The 18,099-nt window shown below is 44.4% G+C and overlaps 1 protein-coding gene and 1 long non-coding RNA gene across 2 annotated transcripts in view; one reads left to right on the top strand and one right to left on the bottom strand.

Moving 5' to 3' along the window:
- LOC133123651 (nck-associated protein 5-like) overlaps nucleotides 1–18,099 on the top strand; it is a 122,548-nt gene that overhangs the window by 44,526 nt on the left and 59,923 nt on the right. The window contains exons 4-5 of the mRNA XM_061234129.1: nucleotides 9,443–9,533; nucleotides 12,941–13,099. Of these exons, the coding sequence (XP_061090113.1) occupies nucleotides 9,443–9,533; nucleotides 12,941–13,099 (250 nt within the window). The remainder of the gene's footprint in view (nucleotides 1–9,442; nucleotides 9,534–12,940; nucleotides 13,100–18,099) is intronic.
- On the bottom strand, nucleotides 15,501–17,776 carry LOC133123274 (uncharacterized). The gene is made up of 3 exons (XR_009708218.1): nucleotides 17,573–17,776; nucleotides 15,952–16,028; nucleotides 15,501–15,870 (listed from the first exon to the last, which is right to left on the bottom strand). It is a non-coding gene; the product is annotated as an uncharacterized LOC133123274 (long non-coding RNA).

The raw sequence follows: 18,099 nt of genomic DNA, 5'->3' as shown, positions 1-18,099 counted from the left end.
AAATGTGCGTAATTTCTACATTTGATGGCACGTGTTCGTTTTTTTTTGTGCCTTTACAGTGATATTCAACGTTTTAGTTTTTAGGATTTGTGTTTTGCAGTTTGCATTGTCCCTTCATGTGAAATGTAGTGACCTTTCCTCCAAAAAACGAAAAATATCTTTCCCTTATAAAGGTAAAACTTCCCTGTATGAATATAATGTAAAACGTCACCACATGGGCCCGTGCCCCCCTCCTATAGAATTAGAGATGGGGGCGTCTCACCCTGTGTAGACGTTTGCTCTTTCATCTGAGGGTTTCTCTCTGTCGTGGGTCTCATGTGGATCTCATTCAGAGGTCAAAGTTCAGGCCGAAAAGCCAGCGGTCACCCATTTGGAAACGTGTAACGCTACTCTGCACTAACATGCGTGACAGTCCCTCTCCGGGGTCTCTGCAGCTTTTTCCCAAAATGCCAGAGCGATTTGAAACAAAATCGGGTGAGTTTCCCGTGGCCAGAGCAGTGCTTTTGTGCGGGAAGCTAAACGGAGTGGGCATACCGGCACATCGCTGGAATGGAAAACAAAGTGACGGAAAGGTTTGCCTGACTGGCAGTCGCAGTCCTTTAGAGTCAGCCGAGGAGAATTCCTGAGAAAACCAGTGACGTAGTGGCGCTTTAAATTTGCTGAGGTGTCGAGATCCGTCTGGGTGTCGGATGACGGTAAGGCGATAATATTTATCCATCTTCACGGGAATGAGATGACAGGACTCCAGGAATGCCTCACTGTGTTTTGACAGTTTTGTTTTTTTAATGCAACGTGATGTCAACTGATCCATAATCTGGGGTAAACTGAGGTGAGAGTTGATAACAGACTTCTAGCAAAGCTCTCTGCAGGGTTGCTCGGCAGAAGGAGACAGACATAAGTCTCCTAATTATTCTCAGTGCCTCTATTGGCCTGCTGTCCGACTCAAACCTCAGCACAGCAGAACGAATGTCTTCCTGGAACACCCGTCTTCTGAGATACCCTGTTTTGCATTATTGATGGTCTCATATCACGTACTGTACACAATCAATCGTTATTTTGTTTTATGTATATTTCAGATGGGATACAGCACAGCCTTACGTCACGTCATTAAGTCCGAAACGTGATTATCCCGTATTTGTCTTCGTTGCGAAATCATTTGAAGTGACGCTTTCTTAGAGACGAGTGCAATCTGTCACAGTGCCGTGGCTAAATTATGTAGGAAGTGGAGACTCAATTATAGACCGCAAAACAATGAACACCCAATTAGAAGACAATGGCACGGTAACGGAGTCTAATACGGTCTTGCGCACAGAAGCATATGCTTGTTATCTGTATCTTTGGACCTCTTTCGACGCTTGTGACCTTTCCGCGTGGCTGCTGCTGAGAAAGACTCGCTCACGCAGTCAGTTTGATTGGAAACGACACAGCTTTCCCATTAATTCACCTCGGGTGAACGATCTTATTGCTGTTTACAATTAATTTGGATCTCTGGTCTCTCGCTGCGGTATAGAATATGCCTACTTAATCAAAATGATTTTGGTTGATTAGGAGGCCGTTGTAAATGCGATGTTTATGACGCACTGTTGTTCGCAGAAAAACATTTGTCGTGATTCATAAAACTCTTAAGCTACAGTAGCAGCAGGTTCATGTTATTTTTCTTATTCATAAACACTGTTTACCGGTACATGTTAATTGGATGGATAATTATGATGGTTAAATTAACTATCCACATTTGCGATTGAATTTGGCTCATTAAAATAAGAAACAGTGAATGGTAAAATCCACCTGCTCGCCTGAGGAGCAAGGACAGTGTGTATTAGGGATGGGACCATTGACTTCAGTAAATGAGCTGTCCCCAGTAACATTTAAAAAAAGCTATAATTAAATAATCTGAAAATCTGAAATCTCTTCCAGTTGAAACATCTCCTTGGAAATACAAAATTGAAAATGAAATGAAACATTATGGATTTTTATATCTGATTCTATCGTAGCCTACGGGGAAAGATAACCCAACTCGGCGCTGCGGTTGAACTCAGATTCACTTCAGAGACAAGGCCGAGTGTTTCTAATCAAGCTCTAGAAACGGCGTACATCTGTTTCAAGTTCCAAATTCCAGCAGGAAGTCGGTGTTAGGGGGCAGTGGGGGTCAAACTCCCCAAATGGGTCCGGATTGAAAGGCCTGGCCCCTCACAGCAGGACCTGCCCCCCCCCTGTCTGATGGGATTAACATGGGAAAATTCACCGGGGGTGGGGGGGGCACAGTCATCGACTGCCTGCCCTGCTAGAGCAGAGTCCCAGGTCATTAGAGGCATGGGTGGGGCGTAGTCCACCCTTCTACAGAGTTAAACAGGCGAACGCTTCACGCGTGTGCGGTTACTCCAAACCAGTGGTGGACCTGACACGCTGTCTGTCAACGTCGAAACCACTCCAGTGCGCTTTGTTAACTGCTGGTCTAGTTCAGAGTCCGGAACTGCTGGCCTAGTTTAGAGTCCGGACCTGCTAGTCTAGTTTACAGTCCGGACCTGCTGGCGTAGTTTACAGTCCGGTCCTGCTTCTGGACCTGCTGGTCCAGTTTAGAGTCTGCACTATGGATCCACAGGACACTTGTGCCGTGCTCATCACGTTACTTTGGGGGAACGCTGGCAACAGAAATGGCCGACATAGCTACTGGGGGTGAGTGGCCTCCTTTTAAATCTGTATTAGACTGAATGGGGCAGCGTGTAGCCTAGTGGCTAAGGTGCATGACTGGACCCCCTGGAAGGTTGGTGGTTCAAGTCCCGTTATAGCTGTGATAAGATCCAGACAACACAAGTGTTGGGCTGTTGAGCAAGGGCGTTAACCTCACATTGCTCCAGGGTGGATTGGCTCCTGCTTAGCCTAATCAACTGTTATGTTTTGGTTAATAGCGTCAGCTAAATAACTATAATGTAATGAAAGCTGTGCTATGGCAGGCATTTTTGTCCAGTTCTCTTGTGAAATCCGAGTCCTCAAATCCGTTTCGGCGGATTGTTGTCACAGGCGGGTCAGGTGCAATATGCGCAGGAGAGAACGGCAGGTTTAATAAAAGGACGCAGCGAATCATCTTGTCACGAAGCCTGACGTTCTGAAAGCGGAGAAGTTGGCGGTGATGGATCCAGGTCTTTATCCGGCAGAACAGGGGAGAATTAGTCAGGGACACATGCAGTTGGCCTTGTCCCTTAACGCCCCGTAAACGAATGACTCCTCAAAATGGCCTCTTCCGACCGCCTGATGCTTGAATGCGTTTTTTTTTCCTCCGCACTGCAGTGCTGGGGAATAAAGGGTTAATCCCCCGTGTGTCTCAGACTCGTACCCGGGGCTAAACGAGACCCGGGACTTAATTACACTGCCTGTCTGCTTACAGACACGACTGAAATTCAAAGCGTGCCGTCTGCAGTTGGCTTGCTGCGGAGAGGCCGCGCTGACCGCCCGTCCCTGCCTGGGTTTCATCACGAGTGAAGTGGCATACATGAACCGTGGACTTTTCTAAAGGGCATAACGGGCATCTGTGGTTGACACGTCGAAACATTATTTGGCCCTACGAGGGCTATTAAACTTGTTTATCGTCATTGGGGAAGGGCATTTAGCTCCATTTGGCTGCAAAGTCGGTTTTATTAAAATCAACATTTAGAAGTGCTTTAACGTGTCAGGATGATTAGGACAGGACGTCTGAGGGATTCGCCTGCAGCTGTCTGGCACTTTCTGAACGGAAAATAATGATGTATTTGGCAAGGCTGTGGCCACTTATGGCAGATAGATAGGTCAATGAATCAAACTTTATTAATTTTCAAGTTTGATCAGCATTGACTGATGGGTTTTGAAGGTAATTGGTGGTCACTGTGCAAACATGGAATTATTTAAAACGATTCATTAATCATTATTAATTTATTATAATTTAATGTCATTCATTCACGTTTAGAGTCTCTGTCTGCATGTTTTGTTGCAGTGTTTCTGATCCTTTTCAGCTGCACTGTTTGCATTTATTTTGTGTGAACTCATAAAGCTAGAGATTTGTTTTCTTCAGAATCAGTAACAGCAGCAAAAGGAGCTGTGGTATTTTCCTGTTTTTACTCCGACCATTCATCATGATTGGGCAGAAAAACACCCAGGAAAATACCTGACATCAGTTGCAGTGCAAATTGATCCCTTTACAATGCATCTTCTGAGCATCCGATTCATCATAATTACTGTGTGCTGAAAGATTTTACCTCCCCATCTTGGATTAAAATCAGAATCATAAAAAAATATTCACCTGATAAGTAAACACTGGAAAGTATTAAAATAACTTTTAAAAAAAACTTCTCATCATAATTCCACTGGTATCTGTACTGATAAATATCTTCAGAGATGTGTTACAATCTAGAATCAGCGTGCCATTAAATTGTGCTTATTTGGAGGTAATTGTCTGCGACGGTCGTATTAGGAATGTTCCAGTTCAGAAATCGTGGGAGAAATGTGCTGAGGAAGAATTGAAACCTCTGCCATTTCTCAGACACCACCCGATATGAAAGACAAGGCGTCTCGCCTATCTGCCAATCTGCCGTGGCACCTTCCATCGACGAAAACGACAGCGTTCCCCGGGAACGCCGACAGGCTTTGTGTCGCTGCCTGTAAGCTGTGAGAAATGTGATCTGGCCGGACGGATAGAGCTTATGGACCCTGCGCGCTTCGTTTAATGTGCTGTTTGAGGGGCTGTAAAAAGCCACTGCAGTCAGCAGTAACGCGGGCGAACTGCTCACGTCAGTGCGGATACCGGGCCTGAAATAGACCCTACGCTTCTTGTCTATACATCAGTGTGTTGGGACATACGCCAACTATTTTGCCGTTTTAAGGCATTTTTAAGGCAGCTCATTGAGTTACCATGGTAGAGTTGTTTAGGTGACAAGCCAAGCTAACACACTGGGCTGATGACAGCTGTTCCCTCTTAGAAGTCCACTCAGCCAGTATATGGGAGGCATTTTGCTCTGTCTGTCTGCTGCTAGTAGAAGCAGGGCTAATGAGCCAAACTGCTAATCATCTGTAATCTCTAATTAAGCTAAAGGTAGCCACTGGCTTGTCACTGGGATTGAGGGCTTTGCTACCGACACTGGTTTTAAAGGGAAGCGAAGAAACATTACGCAAGTATATCTCAAGACATTATTTCAGGCTATTTCATTACAGATGTATTCCTGCTTTTAAAAACTTCAAGGCGTCCATTTTACTCGTTCAGGGGTGAAGGACTCGCATTGATCTTTAATTGCTCTGTGCGTTCGGTCCTCCATGGGAAAATTCTTACCACCTGGAGTTAAAGCGGCGGTACACTTTGAACCGTCATATGTCACAGATCAAGCTCACTAAAACATAACGACTCCTGCCCCCAAGGGGGTTATGGGAAAGACGACACCCCCCCCGCTGTGCAGCCACAGCGGAGCTTTGAGGTTGCCTGTCCGTGAACACAGTGTCCCCCTTGTTTTAACCGAGGTAACCCTGCTTAAAAAAAAAAAAAAAAACTCAAGCTAGGTTTTGAAACAGCTGGTAGCTGTTTGACCAGTTAGACTGGCTCTATCCTCAGCATGGTTGAACCAGCTCGAGCTACTGTATGTTTTGAAACAGCTGGTAGCTGGTATTTCGAGTTGTTAATAGCTGGATTTTTTACACCGGGGCATCCGTCTACTATCACCCATTCTCTGAAAGAATGGCAACATTATCAGGTGATTGCCTTAATTCAATTCTATTGAATTCTATTTGTATACCGCTTTTTACGGGAGACTGTCACAAAGATGCTTTACAGGGTAGAACACACCCTGCCTGAACCCACAAAAATAGGGAGCAAATTAGGAGGAAAAAACCTTCAAACAGTGGTGAGATAAACCTACCCAATGGGATGAAATCTTGGGATGAACCCGGCTATATAGGGAAAGCCCATCTTCTGCCAAGGTGCAACGGTAATGTGATAAGAATTCCATTATAACACTTTCAAATGGGCAGGACAGGTTGCAGCTACGTAATATATTAGCTGGAAAAGTAAAAAGTCCAAATCCAAATAAGCGGGAAAATAGGAAACAGTTTAGAGAGGCATGGTGAGATGCCTGATGCATAGGTAGTAGTGTATATATATATATATATATATATATATATATATATGTTTTTTTTACATCAAAGTATTGTCATCTAGAGATATACCAACAGTGGGGTCCAAAATTCTGAGACCACATTGACAATCTGGGGGGGGGGGGGGGGGGGTTTTCCATGTAATCCTGGAGATAAACAGAAAGTTTTTCGGATTTTGAAAAAAATGTAAACAAATGAAAGTTATACTTCAAAGCTTTGCAAGAACTACTAGAAGAGCAAGGAGTGCTGTGCTATCCACAACCATTTGACCTCAACCCCATTGAGAACATTTATGCAAGCACTTGAAAACTGACAAAAGCCAAACGTTCAGTAACATCACAAGATGCTCTTTGGAACATTATCAAATAATGATAGGATAACATGAATCATCAGGTCTTGCACAGATTTGTGGAATCCATGCCAGCTTGAGTGCACGTTGCAATTAAAGCAAAAGCGGGGACATACCAAATACAAAAAAATTCTGAAATTAATGTCATTCTTTCAAAGATTCAACTTATCACTCAAATTGCTGTGCTGATACTATAATTATTAATGAAAAGGTTTGTATTAAATTAGAAAAGAATGCGAAATAGAAGCGTTTTCACTAGTGTCCATTAACCTTTGGACCCCACTGTATGTGCCTAGTTATTATGGCTTAGGTTTAGTTTGCGGAGCTAACGTACTGTAACCCAAGCAATTCTAGCTGGCTTAGACTCTCTCAACACTAGCCATATTTCCCCCCTCATTACAAATACCTCTGAGGTCAGAAATAATGAAGCTTTATTTAGATTACTGTTCAACGTAAGTAAGTAAACAGTTGTGTGTGGCAGGTGACTCGTGGAACAATGTCAGGGCCCACATAATGTCGTTACACTTTCCAAAGGCGTATTGCACGTCCTCTAGGTTTCACATTCATTCGGCAGTCTTTTCTTGTGTGCACATAGGAGTCGGAATGAGTGGAGTTGGGGGATTGCGTTTCCCCTTCCGAGTACAATGGAAGTGAAAGGTGAACGTGGAGCGGACTCGGTGGCGACCAAGACGAACACGAGCAGAAGCTGCGGTTGCTCTCCGTCGCCCCGGGTGCATGCTGGGAAGGCGAGATTATGGACGTCTCCCGTTCAGGTGGCAGATGGCGTGGCTGTCAGTGTGCCGTGGCGTCGAGGCGAGACTCCGCGCACATATTGAGTGGAAAATTAAAACGGAACAGGACAAATTATGCAAACATCATTGAGCCTGTTAGAAATTATATTCACCGTGAGTTTAGGTGAAACAGAAGGGGGCCACACAGAACGTGGCGTTTGAAAAAAAAAAGGAAAAGTAGCACAAATATAGAATGAGGGCGATTTGGGAAAGGGTACTGCGAAATCAAGACACAGTGTCCAAGAAACTGAGAACAAAATACGCATATAAGTAAAACTTAACACGTCTTTCCATAATCACACATTCTTGTGCCTTAAAGGTACAAGAGGTCATTTCGGATTCCTAACGGTCAAGAGAGGAATTGCAACAACAGACCACAAACCTCAAACCACAACACTGTTTATGCTTCCCACAGTCTATGAATATAACGCGTAATATAAATCGTTCTTATACAGTTCAGTGTTCCCGTGCACTCTTTTGGAAACCTGACAGTGACAAACGCAACAGAGCCTGCCGTCTTTTCGTAGTGTTCTAGTAAGAAAATGTTCGCGGAACAGGTGACTTTATGAGATCTTGACTTTGGTGTGCTACACAACACTATTTATAGTTTTCACTTCAGCTAACCAACTATATTGTGAGCAAACGAATTATTTGGCTGCGTGACTAGCCGGCTATATAACTAAGATATGATAGTCTACCACAAACGGTGCAACTGCAACTTACAGTTTGAGAGAAATAAAGGTTTGCGGATGGTTGAACATGCAGCTAAAGAGACAAAAGGAACGTGCAGCTGCCCAAATTGCACTCCAGACAAGCGATCACTGAAACTCTGTATACTATTTCTTATCTAGTTAGAAAACAATACCAGTTCGCTATAACAATCAAATTAGCGATTACGAGTTAGCTTCCCGAATGCCTTTAACTAATCACCGTGGCATCGGAATGCAGTGTTATTTGGGTAGAACTTTCAGAAGATTCTGGCTGTTACTGGATATTTCAGGATATTTTATTGCGTAGGAAGCCACACCTAGTGGTTTGCACCATATGTCTGGTTTGCCCACCTACTATTTTTAGAAATGGTGCTTAGAGAGAAAAATAGTATAACAGAATAAACCATGCTCCTGAACACCTTCTTTTGCCAAATACGAAATTGTGTTGCTGACATTTCAATCCGAGACATTCATCTGAGCATGTCTCAAAGCGACGGAAATTACAAATGTATTGTTTTCATTCAGTGCAAATGTGTTTCTGAATGAAACCATGTTCTTTATACCAGGTTCCTGCCACAATACATTTGTCATGTCCAGGTTTGCCTCTGCCGAAGATTGTCATCTGATTGCAGCCACACAATTGGTCTGGCTTCAGAATATTCTAGGAGATGAACTTGAGCTAAAAACAAGTAAAGGCAGTCTTTTGTCACATGACCTCAGTCACCGGTGCTGACGCTTTTGATCAGCAATCATCAAATCAGGACCTCGAATCCTGGTTTTATTTTCTCCCAGGTAATTAGTTGAGCAATTAATGCTACTGTACTGATTGGCCAGTAGTTCTCGGACCTTGAGCACCGTGATTTGATAATCCCTGTTTCAGATGCATCTTTAATCTGCTCAAGACTTTTTATCCCCCAAAATGGGCCTGATGACTGCTCCTGAAAGCCGATAGTGACTGCATGGCCTTCATTCACACCAGGGAACTAACAGTTAATAACATAACGATTACTGCTGAACGATTTCAAACTATTTCTAAATGAATATTCCATTACATTTGCAGAAAATGCCCTTTTAATACAAACGGATTACATTGATTAAAGTGTATTGTAACTGCCAAATAATTGTCAATATTCTTTCTCTCTGCCTTTTTCCCCATCAGCAGCCAAGCGCACTGCCTTTTCAAACGTTAGCCAACGTTAGCTAACGTTCGTGGCGAACAGAAAAGTGTAGCGTAGTGGTTAAGGTAAATGACTGGGACACGCAAGGTTGGTCGTTCGAATCCTAGTGTAGCCACAATAAGAGCCGCACAGCCGTTTGGGCTCTTGAGCAAGGCCCTTAACCCTGCATTGCTCCAGGGGAGGATTGTCTCCGGCTTAGTCTAATCAACTGTACATCTGCCAAATGCCAATAATGTAATGTAATGTAATAATGAATAAGGTTCTGGTGCTGGTTCTGATGGAAGCCCTTTTCATGTTCTCCCTCAGGATGGAAGAGACAGTGCGGACACTTCTGCAGAACCCTGGGGGCCTGGATCCCTCCAGCCTGGACACCGTGGAGCTCATGAAGGCCTACAAGGTACTGTCTGGGTCTCTGTGCTATTGCCGGAAGGTTGGTGGTTCAAGCCCCAGTGTAGCCACAATAAGATCTGTCCAGCTGTTGGGCCCTTGTGCAAGGCCCTTCACCCTTACCATTGCTCCAGGGGGTATTGGCCCCTGCTTAGTCAAATCAATTTTAAGTTGCTTTGGAAAAAAAGTGTAAGGCGAATAACTGTAATGAAATGGAGTGCGATGTCCCACATCCGATAAACTCAGGAGGAGTTGAAATGGCGGAATGAAATGCCCTGGGGCCTTTCTGTGTATCCGTGTTTTTCCGTCAAAATCAATTATGTATTCAAACGCTGTCATTGAGCTACGAGTCTGGAGTCGCAAAAATAAAGAAAATGAGAAAATATGTAAAAAGAAATCTCAGTGGCTATTTTTCACACCGTGCGTCTCAAGTTAGGTTGCTGAATTGCCTCTTCACAGTGTGTGCGTATTACTCTCTCCATTGATCCGGCAGCTTGACCCCAGCTTTCACTGACAGCAGACCCAAGGTCGGATCAATTCCAGCCGGGTCAATCCTGCAGATGAATGGAAACCCAGTTTAAGAAGTGAAAAAAATGCCTGTGCCCATGGTCTGTCAGGATTTTTCAATGGGTGAATTGAATCTCAATTAATTTCCCGAATTGACTGGATTAAAATGGAATCGTTCCAAACTCTTGACTCCGACAAGATGAACTAAGTGACTTTTGAAGGTAAACTGGTGGTGCTTCATCATGAAAAATAGAGGATTTTGTATCATATACATCCAAGGTACTGAAAAAGCATGTAGCAATTAGTCTTTAAGAAGGCACCCAGGACCCATGAGGTTGGTTCTGACACCAGGGGCATGAGCACAGAAGAGACTTACAGTATCTGCAAGTCTGCAATTACACTCAGTGAGCACTTTATTAGTTAGACCTGTACACCAGCTTGTTATTGCTTAATATTTAATCAGCCAATAATGATGCAGCAACAATATACGTCAAGGTCAAGAGGTTCAGCTATTTTTTCAGACCAAATGTCAGAATGGGAAATACCGACTAACAGAAAGACATCTATCGATCTAAGTGATTTTGACTGTGGAATGATTGTTGGTGCCTGACAGGGTGGATTGAGTATCTCCGAAACGGCCGATCTCCTGGGATTTTCACACACAACAGGCTCTAGAGTTTACAGAGAACGGTGCAAAAAAAACAAAAAACATCCAGTGAGCAGCAGTTTTGTGGGCATAAACGCCTTGTTAGAGAGGTCAGAGGAGAAGGGCCAAAGCTGACAGGAAAAATTAAGCAAATAACCACACATTACAACAGTGGTAGTGCAGAAGGGCATCTCTGAACAGCCAACACGTCAAACCACACTATGTTTGACGATACAGCAGCAGAAGACTTAATAAGTCTAAAAAATAAGTCCAATAAATGCCAAGTAAAGTGCTTAGTGAGTGTAAATATGCAGATATTTCAAAAAGAACAAGAACAACCCTGTGCGTGAACCGGCTCTGCCTGCCTATAAACAACATTGGATATAATTTTCAGAAAATGTTGCGTTTTTTTTTTGCCACCGAAAAACATGAAACATTATTGCACTTGTTGAAACATTATTGTATGAGTGAAGTGCACTCACCAATAGTTTAGGTGAGGTTGTGGGGTTCACTGGGTTTTATCGACACGTTCCTGAATCACTAATTTATATGGTGTGGGTAGCATTTGCCGAGTTATAGGATAAAATAATATGAAGTGATTAAGCAAGAATGCAATGCTTTATAACGTTAGACACCGCAGTAATGGATAGTTAATGGCTGTCCTAAGAGAGAAGCAAATGCTTTTCCATAAAATTTTTTAGGATAGTTGGCGTAATTCATTTCTGCAAAGGGCAAGCTACTTGGAATGCAGTAAACATGAGTGTGGAGGACCCACCTGCATCCATCATCGGCGTTAAACCTGAATGGGTTCACCGTTTCACCGTGGAAGCCATTATCAAACGTGACAATGGCCTGCCTGGCTGGAAGCTCAAAAGATAATGCCCACGTTGTTGGCGAATGTGGCTCAGATGGACCCCAGGGAACCCACTGCGACCGCCCGACACAGTAAAATGTTCAGTGTTGAATCAGCTCTTGCACAGAAGACATACTGTATGGTCCCTATTGAGTTTAATTAACACCGAACATTTGACTATCTTTGAGAACAGTCACACCATCTTTGAGCACTGAATTGCATTACCAAACCAGACCCAGGACACATACGTGATCGTTTTGAATTCAAATACTTTTTCTGCGCTCGATTGATCTTGCCTGGTGCAATTTAGCACAGCCAGGAGGGCCAGAAGGTGGGGTTTGCACTTTTGAGAGTATTTCATAGGTCCAATACATCAAACAATAAAGCATAGAGTAGCACTTGAATCCAAAACAATTGCATATTTGACCCAGATCTGTACCAAAATGTGTAAAAAGCTGAAATATCCATTTAGGTCTCCTTGTTACATTAGACCCCATTAGGTTTGCATTTTGATTACCTTGCCATTTCTGCTGAGAATGTCATCCTGCCTCATGCATATGCAGAGCCTTGCCGCGCATTTGCATCTGTGCAGTGAAGATTTAGCATTTCACAGTCTCTGCAGATGCACACAGTTTCTCATTTTAAACCCGTCTCAACCCTGATCTGTAATATACGATATGTACTTAGCCCCTGGAAGGGGGTTAGCCCTGTGGACATCTAAACACACTTTCCACACACACACACACACACACACACACACACACACACACACACACAGTTAAGAGGGAACACAGTGTGAAGAATGTGGGGCTCCTCTTATTGAGGTAGACAGAATGAGGGGCTCTCAGCTGCTCTTATTATTAACTTCAGATCACCGGACTGGCTTGGATATACCTCACCACCGTGTACCTGAAAATGGTTTTTGAGATAGACATGCACTCCGCCTGTCGTTATTTCTGCACTGTCACTTGCGTCGTCCGGGGCGACGGGCCGGACTCCATTTTGTTTCGGCGGGCGGCGGGTTTGAGTCGTCAGTGTGACACCCCCGAGGCCCCAGGAATTCCGCGGGTAAAAAACGTGTAAACTTTAAGGCATCGACCCGGGCGCTCGGTCCACGAGGCAGGTCGGTACGGCAACGCAGCAATCTCAGAGCCGTCTGCCGCTTCGACAGAGCCCTGGACGTGTGTTACTGCGGCGCCCGCTTGTTTTTGTCTCGGTATTAACGTCGCCCTTCTGGCTGTTCAGTGCAGTGGGAGAGAGAGAGACGGGCGACGTGAGGCATGTCATTACCCCGCAAGGTCGCTGCAGGTAACTGGGAAATGAGGTAAGTGAGGGATTAGGGCCCGCTCTGGGCCGGCTCCCGAGCCCCGCCTCCCCCCCTGACTGTGTCCCCATCCCTTCCCCCGTCCAGGACAAGCTCTCCGAGGAGGTGCGCAAGCGGAGGGAGAGCCTGGCGGAGGCCAGCCGCGGCGCGGAGGAGGAGGCCCGGCTCCAGGCTGACTGCCGCGGCGCGGAGGAGGACAGGGATAAGGAGGCCGCGGCCCTCCTGGAGAGACTGCGAGCCCTGGAGGTAAACCCCCCCCCCCCCCCCCCCCGAGACGTCTCGCCTCCGCCCGTCTCCGTCGCCCTCCTCCCCATTATCGCCGGGCGACAGACCGCGCGGTGCGACGGTTCGTCGAGTCCCTTCACGTTCCCTTCAAACAGGAAACAGTTAGCTGCTACTGAGCCCCCCCCCGCCTTCCCAAACGTATCCATGGCAACATAGACAGGCATTCAGTGGAACGAGTGAACCACGAGATCTACCCAACATTTTGGTGTCGGTTAGAGCTCTAATCAACGTCGATCATGCTGGCCTATATGTGGATTAGTCAGCCATTAATGAACACTTTTTGACGTTGGTAATTCAATTAGTACAAAACACTGATCAACACTCACTGAGAACTTTAGTAGGTATTTATTTGACAAATATTTCTGCTGCTGCTGTAGCCTATTCACTGAAGAGCTTTTGACTCCTGCTCACTGGATGTTTTTTTGGTTTTTATTAACTTTAAAGACTGTTGTCCGTGAAAATCCCAGGAGATCAGCAGTTTCTGAGATACTCAAACCACCCAGCCTGGCACCAACAAACATTTCACAGTCCCTTAGATCACATTTCTTCCCCATCCTGACATTTGGTCTGAACGATAGCTGAACCTGATCATGTCTGCATGCCATTACGCATTTAAGTTGCTAACACATAGCTGATGAAATATTTGCATTAACAAGCTGGTGTACAGATCTACCTAAAAGTGCTCACCGAGTGTAATTGCTTTAAGATACTGTTAGTCTCTCATATGCTCTTATAGACTGATTGCTGTATGCTTTTGCAGTACCTTGGATGCATTCGCAGTACAGCTCTACCTAATACAATGCTCACTGGGTGTATTATTCGGTTGAAAAGCTGTTGCGTCCTGACTCAACATCGAGCAGTCTCGTAGCCATGACGCAGGTCGACAAATCGTTCATCATCCTGTGATTCTCAGCAGCGCGTAGGAGCGCTGGTCCTCGTTCTCCCTGTGCGCTCCGGGCCAAGTTATTCTCAGGCCGCAGATATATTCATTAGCCTTGATTCTCTCCAGCTGTGGCCACCAGACACCACTCTTCACCTCTCCAACAGCACTTAATTCCGTGCAAATCCATTCAGTGCCACCGAGCAATTACACCTGGGACCGCTTCTAGTTAAACTGCAATTACTTAGTGTAAGTCTGAAATGTTCCAACGACTTTATAAGGGGGAAAAAAAAGGAACAAACGGGTGTCCTTGTTTTCCGGAGACGTGGCTGGGTTTTGTGGCGGGACTTCGTGATTTTCATTTTCACTGGTGCATTGTGGGACAGGTGAGTCAGCCACTGGGCGGAGAGCGAGGGAGGTCAGTCGTCAATGCCAGGGCTGGCTGGCCGCGGGGGGACGCCCACGCGACGGCCTGTCAATACGTCCAGAATTAATCTGCATAACTAGTCAGGGGACGCTACACATGAGCGGACGTTAAATCAAAAAGTGATCGTCGTCGCCGCGGCAGGGTAATTAGATCAAACGTTCCCGTGTCTTCCTAACGTGGGTCCGGTACGCTGTGCTGACTGGACTGCAAAGTAAGTAATGTGTGTAGCTGAGTGCCGTGGCATACACTCAGTGAGCATTTTATTAGGCAGACCTAATGCTTCATATTTAATCAGCCAATCATGTGGCAGCAACTAAATGTGCATTAGCATGCTGACGTGGTCAAGAGGTTCAGCTGTTTTTCAGACCAAATGTCAGGACGGGGAAGAAGTGTGATCTAAGTGACTCTGGAATGTGGAATGATTGTTGGTGCCAGACGGTGGTTGGTTTGAGTAGTAATGGTGCGAATGTCCAGTGAGCAGCAGTTCTGCGGGCAGAAATTTCTTGTTAATGAGAGAGGTCAGAGCAGAATGGCCAGACTGGTCAAAGCTGACAGGAAGGTGACAGTAACGCAAATGACCGCACATTACAACAGTGGTATGCAGAAGAGCATCTCTGAACACAAAACGTGTCAAACCGTCAATTTTTTTTTCCTGTCATCATAAATTCAGCAATTCCTACATTTAATTTACATTGTCTAAATCTGAAAAAAAATAAATATATATATCTCAGTAACTCAATAGAATTAGATTGACTCTGATAACATTTGAACATAATAAAAACATTGAGAGCACAGTAGTTGTAGTTTACTACCGTCCCTAGTGCATGGATCTGAGAAAGGGATCGCTGTCAGGTCTCTATGCTGATAAGAATGAAAAATAATATCCTGTGACAGGGCAATTTCTTGTGGAAACCCAAACATGGCAATATTAAATTGTCTGACAATTTTTATTGATAATACATATACATGTAGCTTGAAATATATATATATATATATATATATATATATATATATTTTCACGCCTTCAATGTAGAAACCCAAGTCCAACGGCCATAATTTTGTAGGAATGTGACGTAACGATTAAACATCTATCTCTGTTCTTCATAACGGACGCGCAGTAGCAGAGCAGGTTAGCTTAGCCTTAGCCGCTGAAATGGAGTCGATCAGTTCCGTGTGGATCAGGATATTCCCGCCACATCGCGGCCAAGGCACCCAGGAATCTACAGCGATGCCAGTGATGTCATAGTCAGCCCGTCGGTCCCGAGGAGAGACGGCGGGGAGCGCGCACCGAAGAGGGGATCGCGAACGACGGCGCTGGCAGGATACTCGTCCTCAGCCTGTCACGTAGCGTAGCTCGGCCGCCATCTTGGCTCTCATTACCGCCACCGAGTGTGTGCTATAAGAGGGCGACTGGCACCCTGTCCCCTGCAAAAAAGGGTGCCTCTTCAAATTACTCTCAACCCTCTGTGCAAGAGATCTCTGTAGTGCTGCCAAATATAGTCCTACCCTCAAACATGCCCATTCCAACTCCCGGTGTAAAAATCCCCTGTCTTCTTCTGCCAGGTAGTCTAGCGTGGTGCTCACTGTAAAACATGAAAGTAATATCTTAACTTGAGAGTGCCAGTAACTGCAGGGATATACTGTGGCTTATTTTCGCGCTCAAGCTTGTTGATTGAAGTAATACTTCACACATTTATTTGCTGTGTGTGTGTGATTAAAATTAAGAACTCAAAAGATTCGATTTGGCTTTACAAGGACTTCCTCATTGGGGTCTTACGGAAAATTGGGAGTATGAATTAACACATTTAAATCAATTATGTGTTAATTAAATCATATCAATTAGATGGATATTTTTATCAGAAGATACGAAAGCCTCAGTAATGGAGGTCATTCATTTTGATGTTTTTGGAGTTTTGAAAGTGATGTTGAAGGATTCCAGTTTTAAGCATTAGTATCTTCCGTTCCGTGGAAACCTTAACTACCTTTACCTAACGTTACCTGAAGTTGTTTTTGAAAGCTCACCCTAATTTCGAGGCCATAAACCATTTAAATTACCCAATTCATACCCAGTCATGAGACAGTTGTTATTGATTTATTGTGTGATCTCCATCCCTATGTTTCTGTGCCCTGCTTTAAAAAAAAAAAATGGTTAGGTTTTTAAACAGCTGGTTGACCAGTTCAGACCAGCTAAACCAGCGTTATCATCAGCTCGACCAGCTCAATTTTCAAGCTGGCACTCATGGAATTCTTTAGCAAGTGCTAAAGTAATGTATACATATTCATGTATGGAAAATGGTCACATTTTTCATCAGTGCTTATGATTGCTTGATATTTGGGAGGTGTGATTGGATATATTACTTCAGTTTTTTATAGCCATTTTGTTCACTGTCCTGTCCAAAACATTGTCATAACTGCCTTAGACTACGACTTAGCCGCAATAAGATCTGCGCAGCTGTTGGGCCCTTGAGCAAGGCCCTTAACCTCACATTGCTCCAGAGGGGATTGCCCCCTGCTTAGTCTCATCAACTGTGAGTCGTTTTGGATACAATAACCAATTATTTGTTTTATTTATTTATTTAAATATCATGTTTTTTTTTTTTCTGTCCAGCTGGTTATTAAGAAAGCACTGTAATTACGGTTATAGAATCTGACCAAGCGGAACTCAATTCAGGCAGGAAGTAAACAAAGAGATCCGAACGAGCTGATGATATCTCAAAGCAAAGCGGGCCAAGGGTGCAGAGAGACATCAACACAAACACTGGCAAAATGAAATCAGACCCCCCCCCCCCCCCCCCTCCAGATTCATTAAGAACCACGATGGCAAGGAGTGTCATTTAACGGCCTAATTTGTGTTTGGGAAATCTCAAAGCGTAGCATAGCGATGAATGGCAGTCACTCGACCGAAACCTTAATTATCTCTTAATTAAACATTAATTAACGGTAATAAAAAGCTGCCTTTCCCTTGTGAGTTCCCCCACGCTTGCTCCACTGTTCTTTAGTCAAGTAGTTGATTGTCAGATATCTCTCTTTGAGTGCAAGCAATCTCAGCGGACAACACTCGAAAAATGAAGTGAACTTTGTTTGAGGTGAACATACAGTACATTTCAGAAGTAAACAAAGTGCTCACCAGCTCGGAATGAAGCCACTGCCGATTCTAGCTAGCAGTGGCAAGTTCTGTGCATAATAAAAGCTCCATCTTGTGAGCTCAAAATGCATCGTATACTGTAGTTCCAGGGCTGTCGGCTGAGATGTCGAGCTCCGTGAAAAGATGGCGTATTGAGCCACCTCACACGTCATTTCACACACCAGGATGCTGCAGAACATTGCATTATTGGCCTGTGCGAATGTCTTTTCTTTAAGGTACACGCTAATGGGACCAAGCAAAATAATAAAATGAGAGAAAAGTCAGCCCATATTGCGGCCATGTCAAAGATCGTCATGATAGCATTAAGACCAATAGGATCAAACCATGTTCTGTTTGTATTTCATGTTTTTTGTCACAAATGGCACCTCAAGCCTTTACTATTTATTTTTTTGGTGGGTGAAAACCAGTGTGGACATATTGTAATTGAAAACCCAAGCCTGATTTTTAGCCTAGTTTAACAATTTTAAATTGGCACTTTGCGGTCTGCATCCAGTTATGCAATACTGTGT

Source organism: Conger conger, chromosome 3 (genome assembly GCF_963514075.1).
Source record: "Conger conger chromosome 3, fConCon1.1, whole genome shotgun sequence".
NCBI classification, from domain to species: Eukaryota; Metazoa; Chordata; class Actinopteri; order Anguilliformes; family Congridae; genus Conger; species Conger conger.
This window is presented reverse-complemented; position numbering and strand designations above follow the sequence as displayed.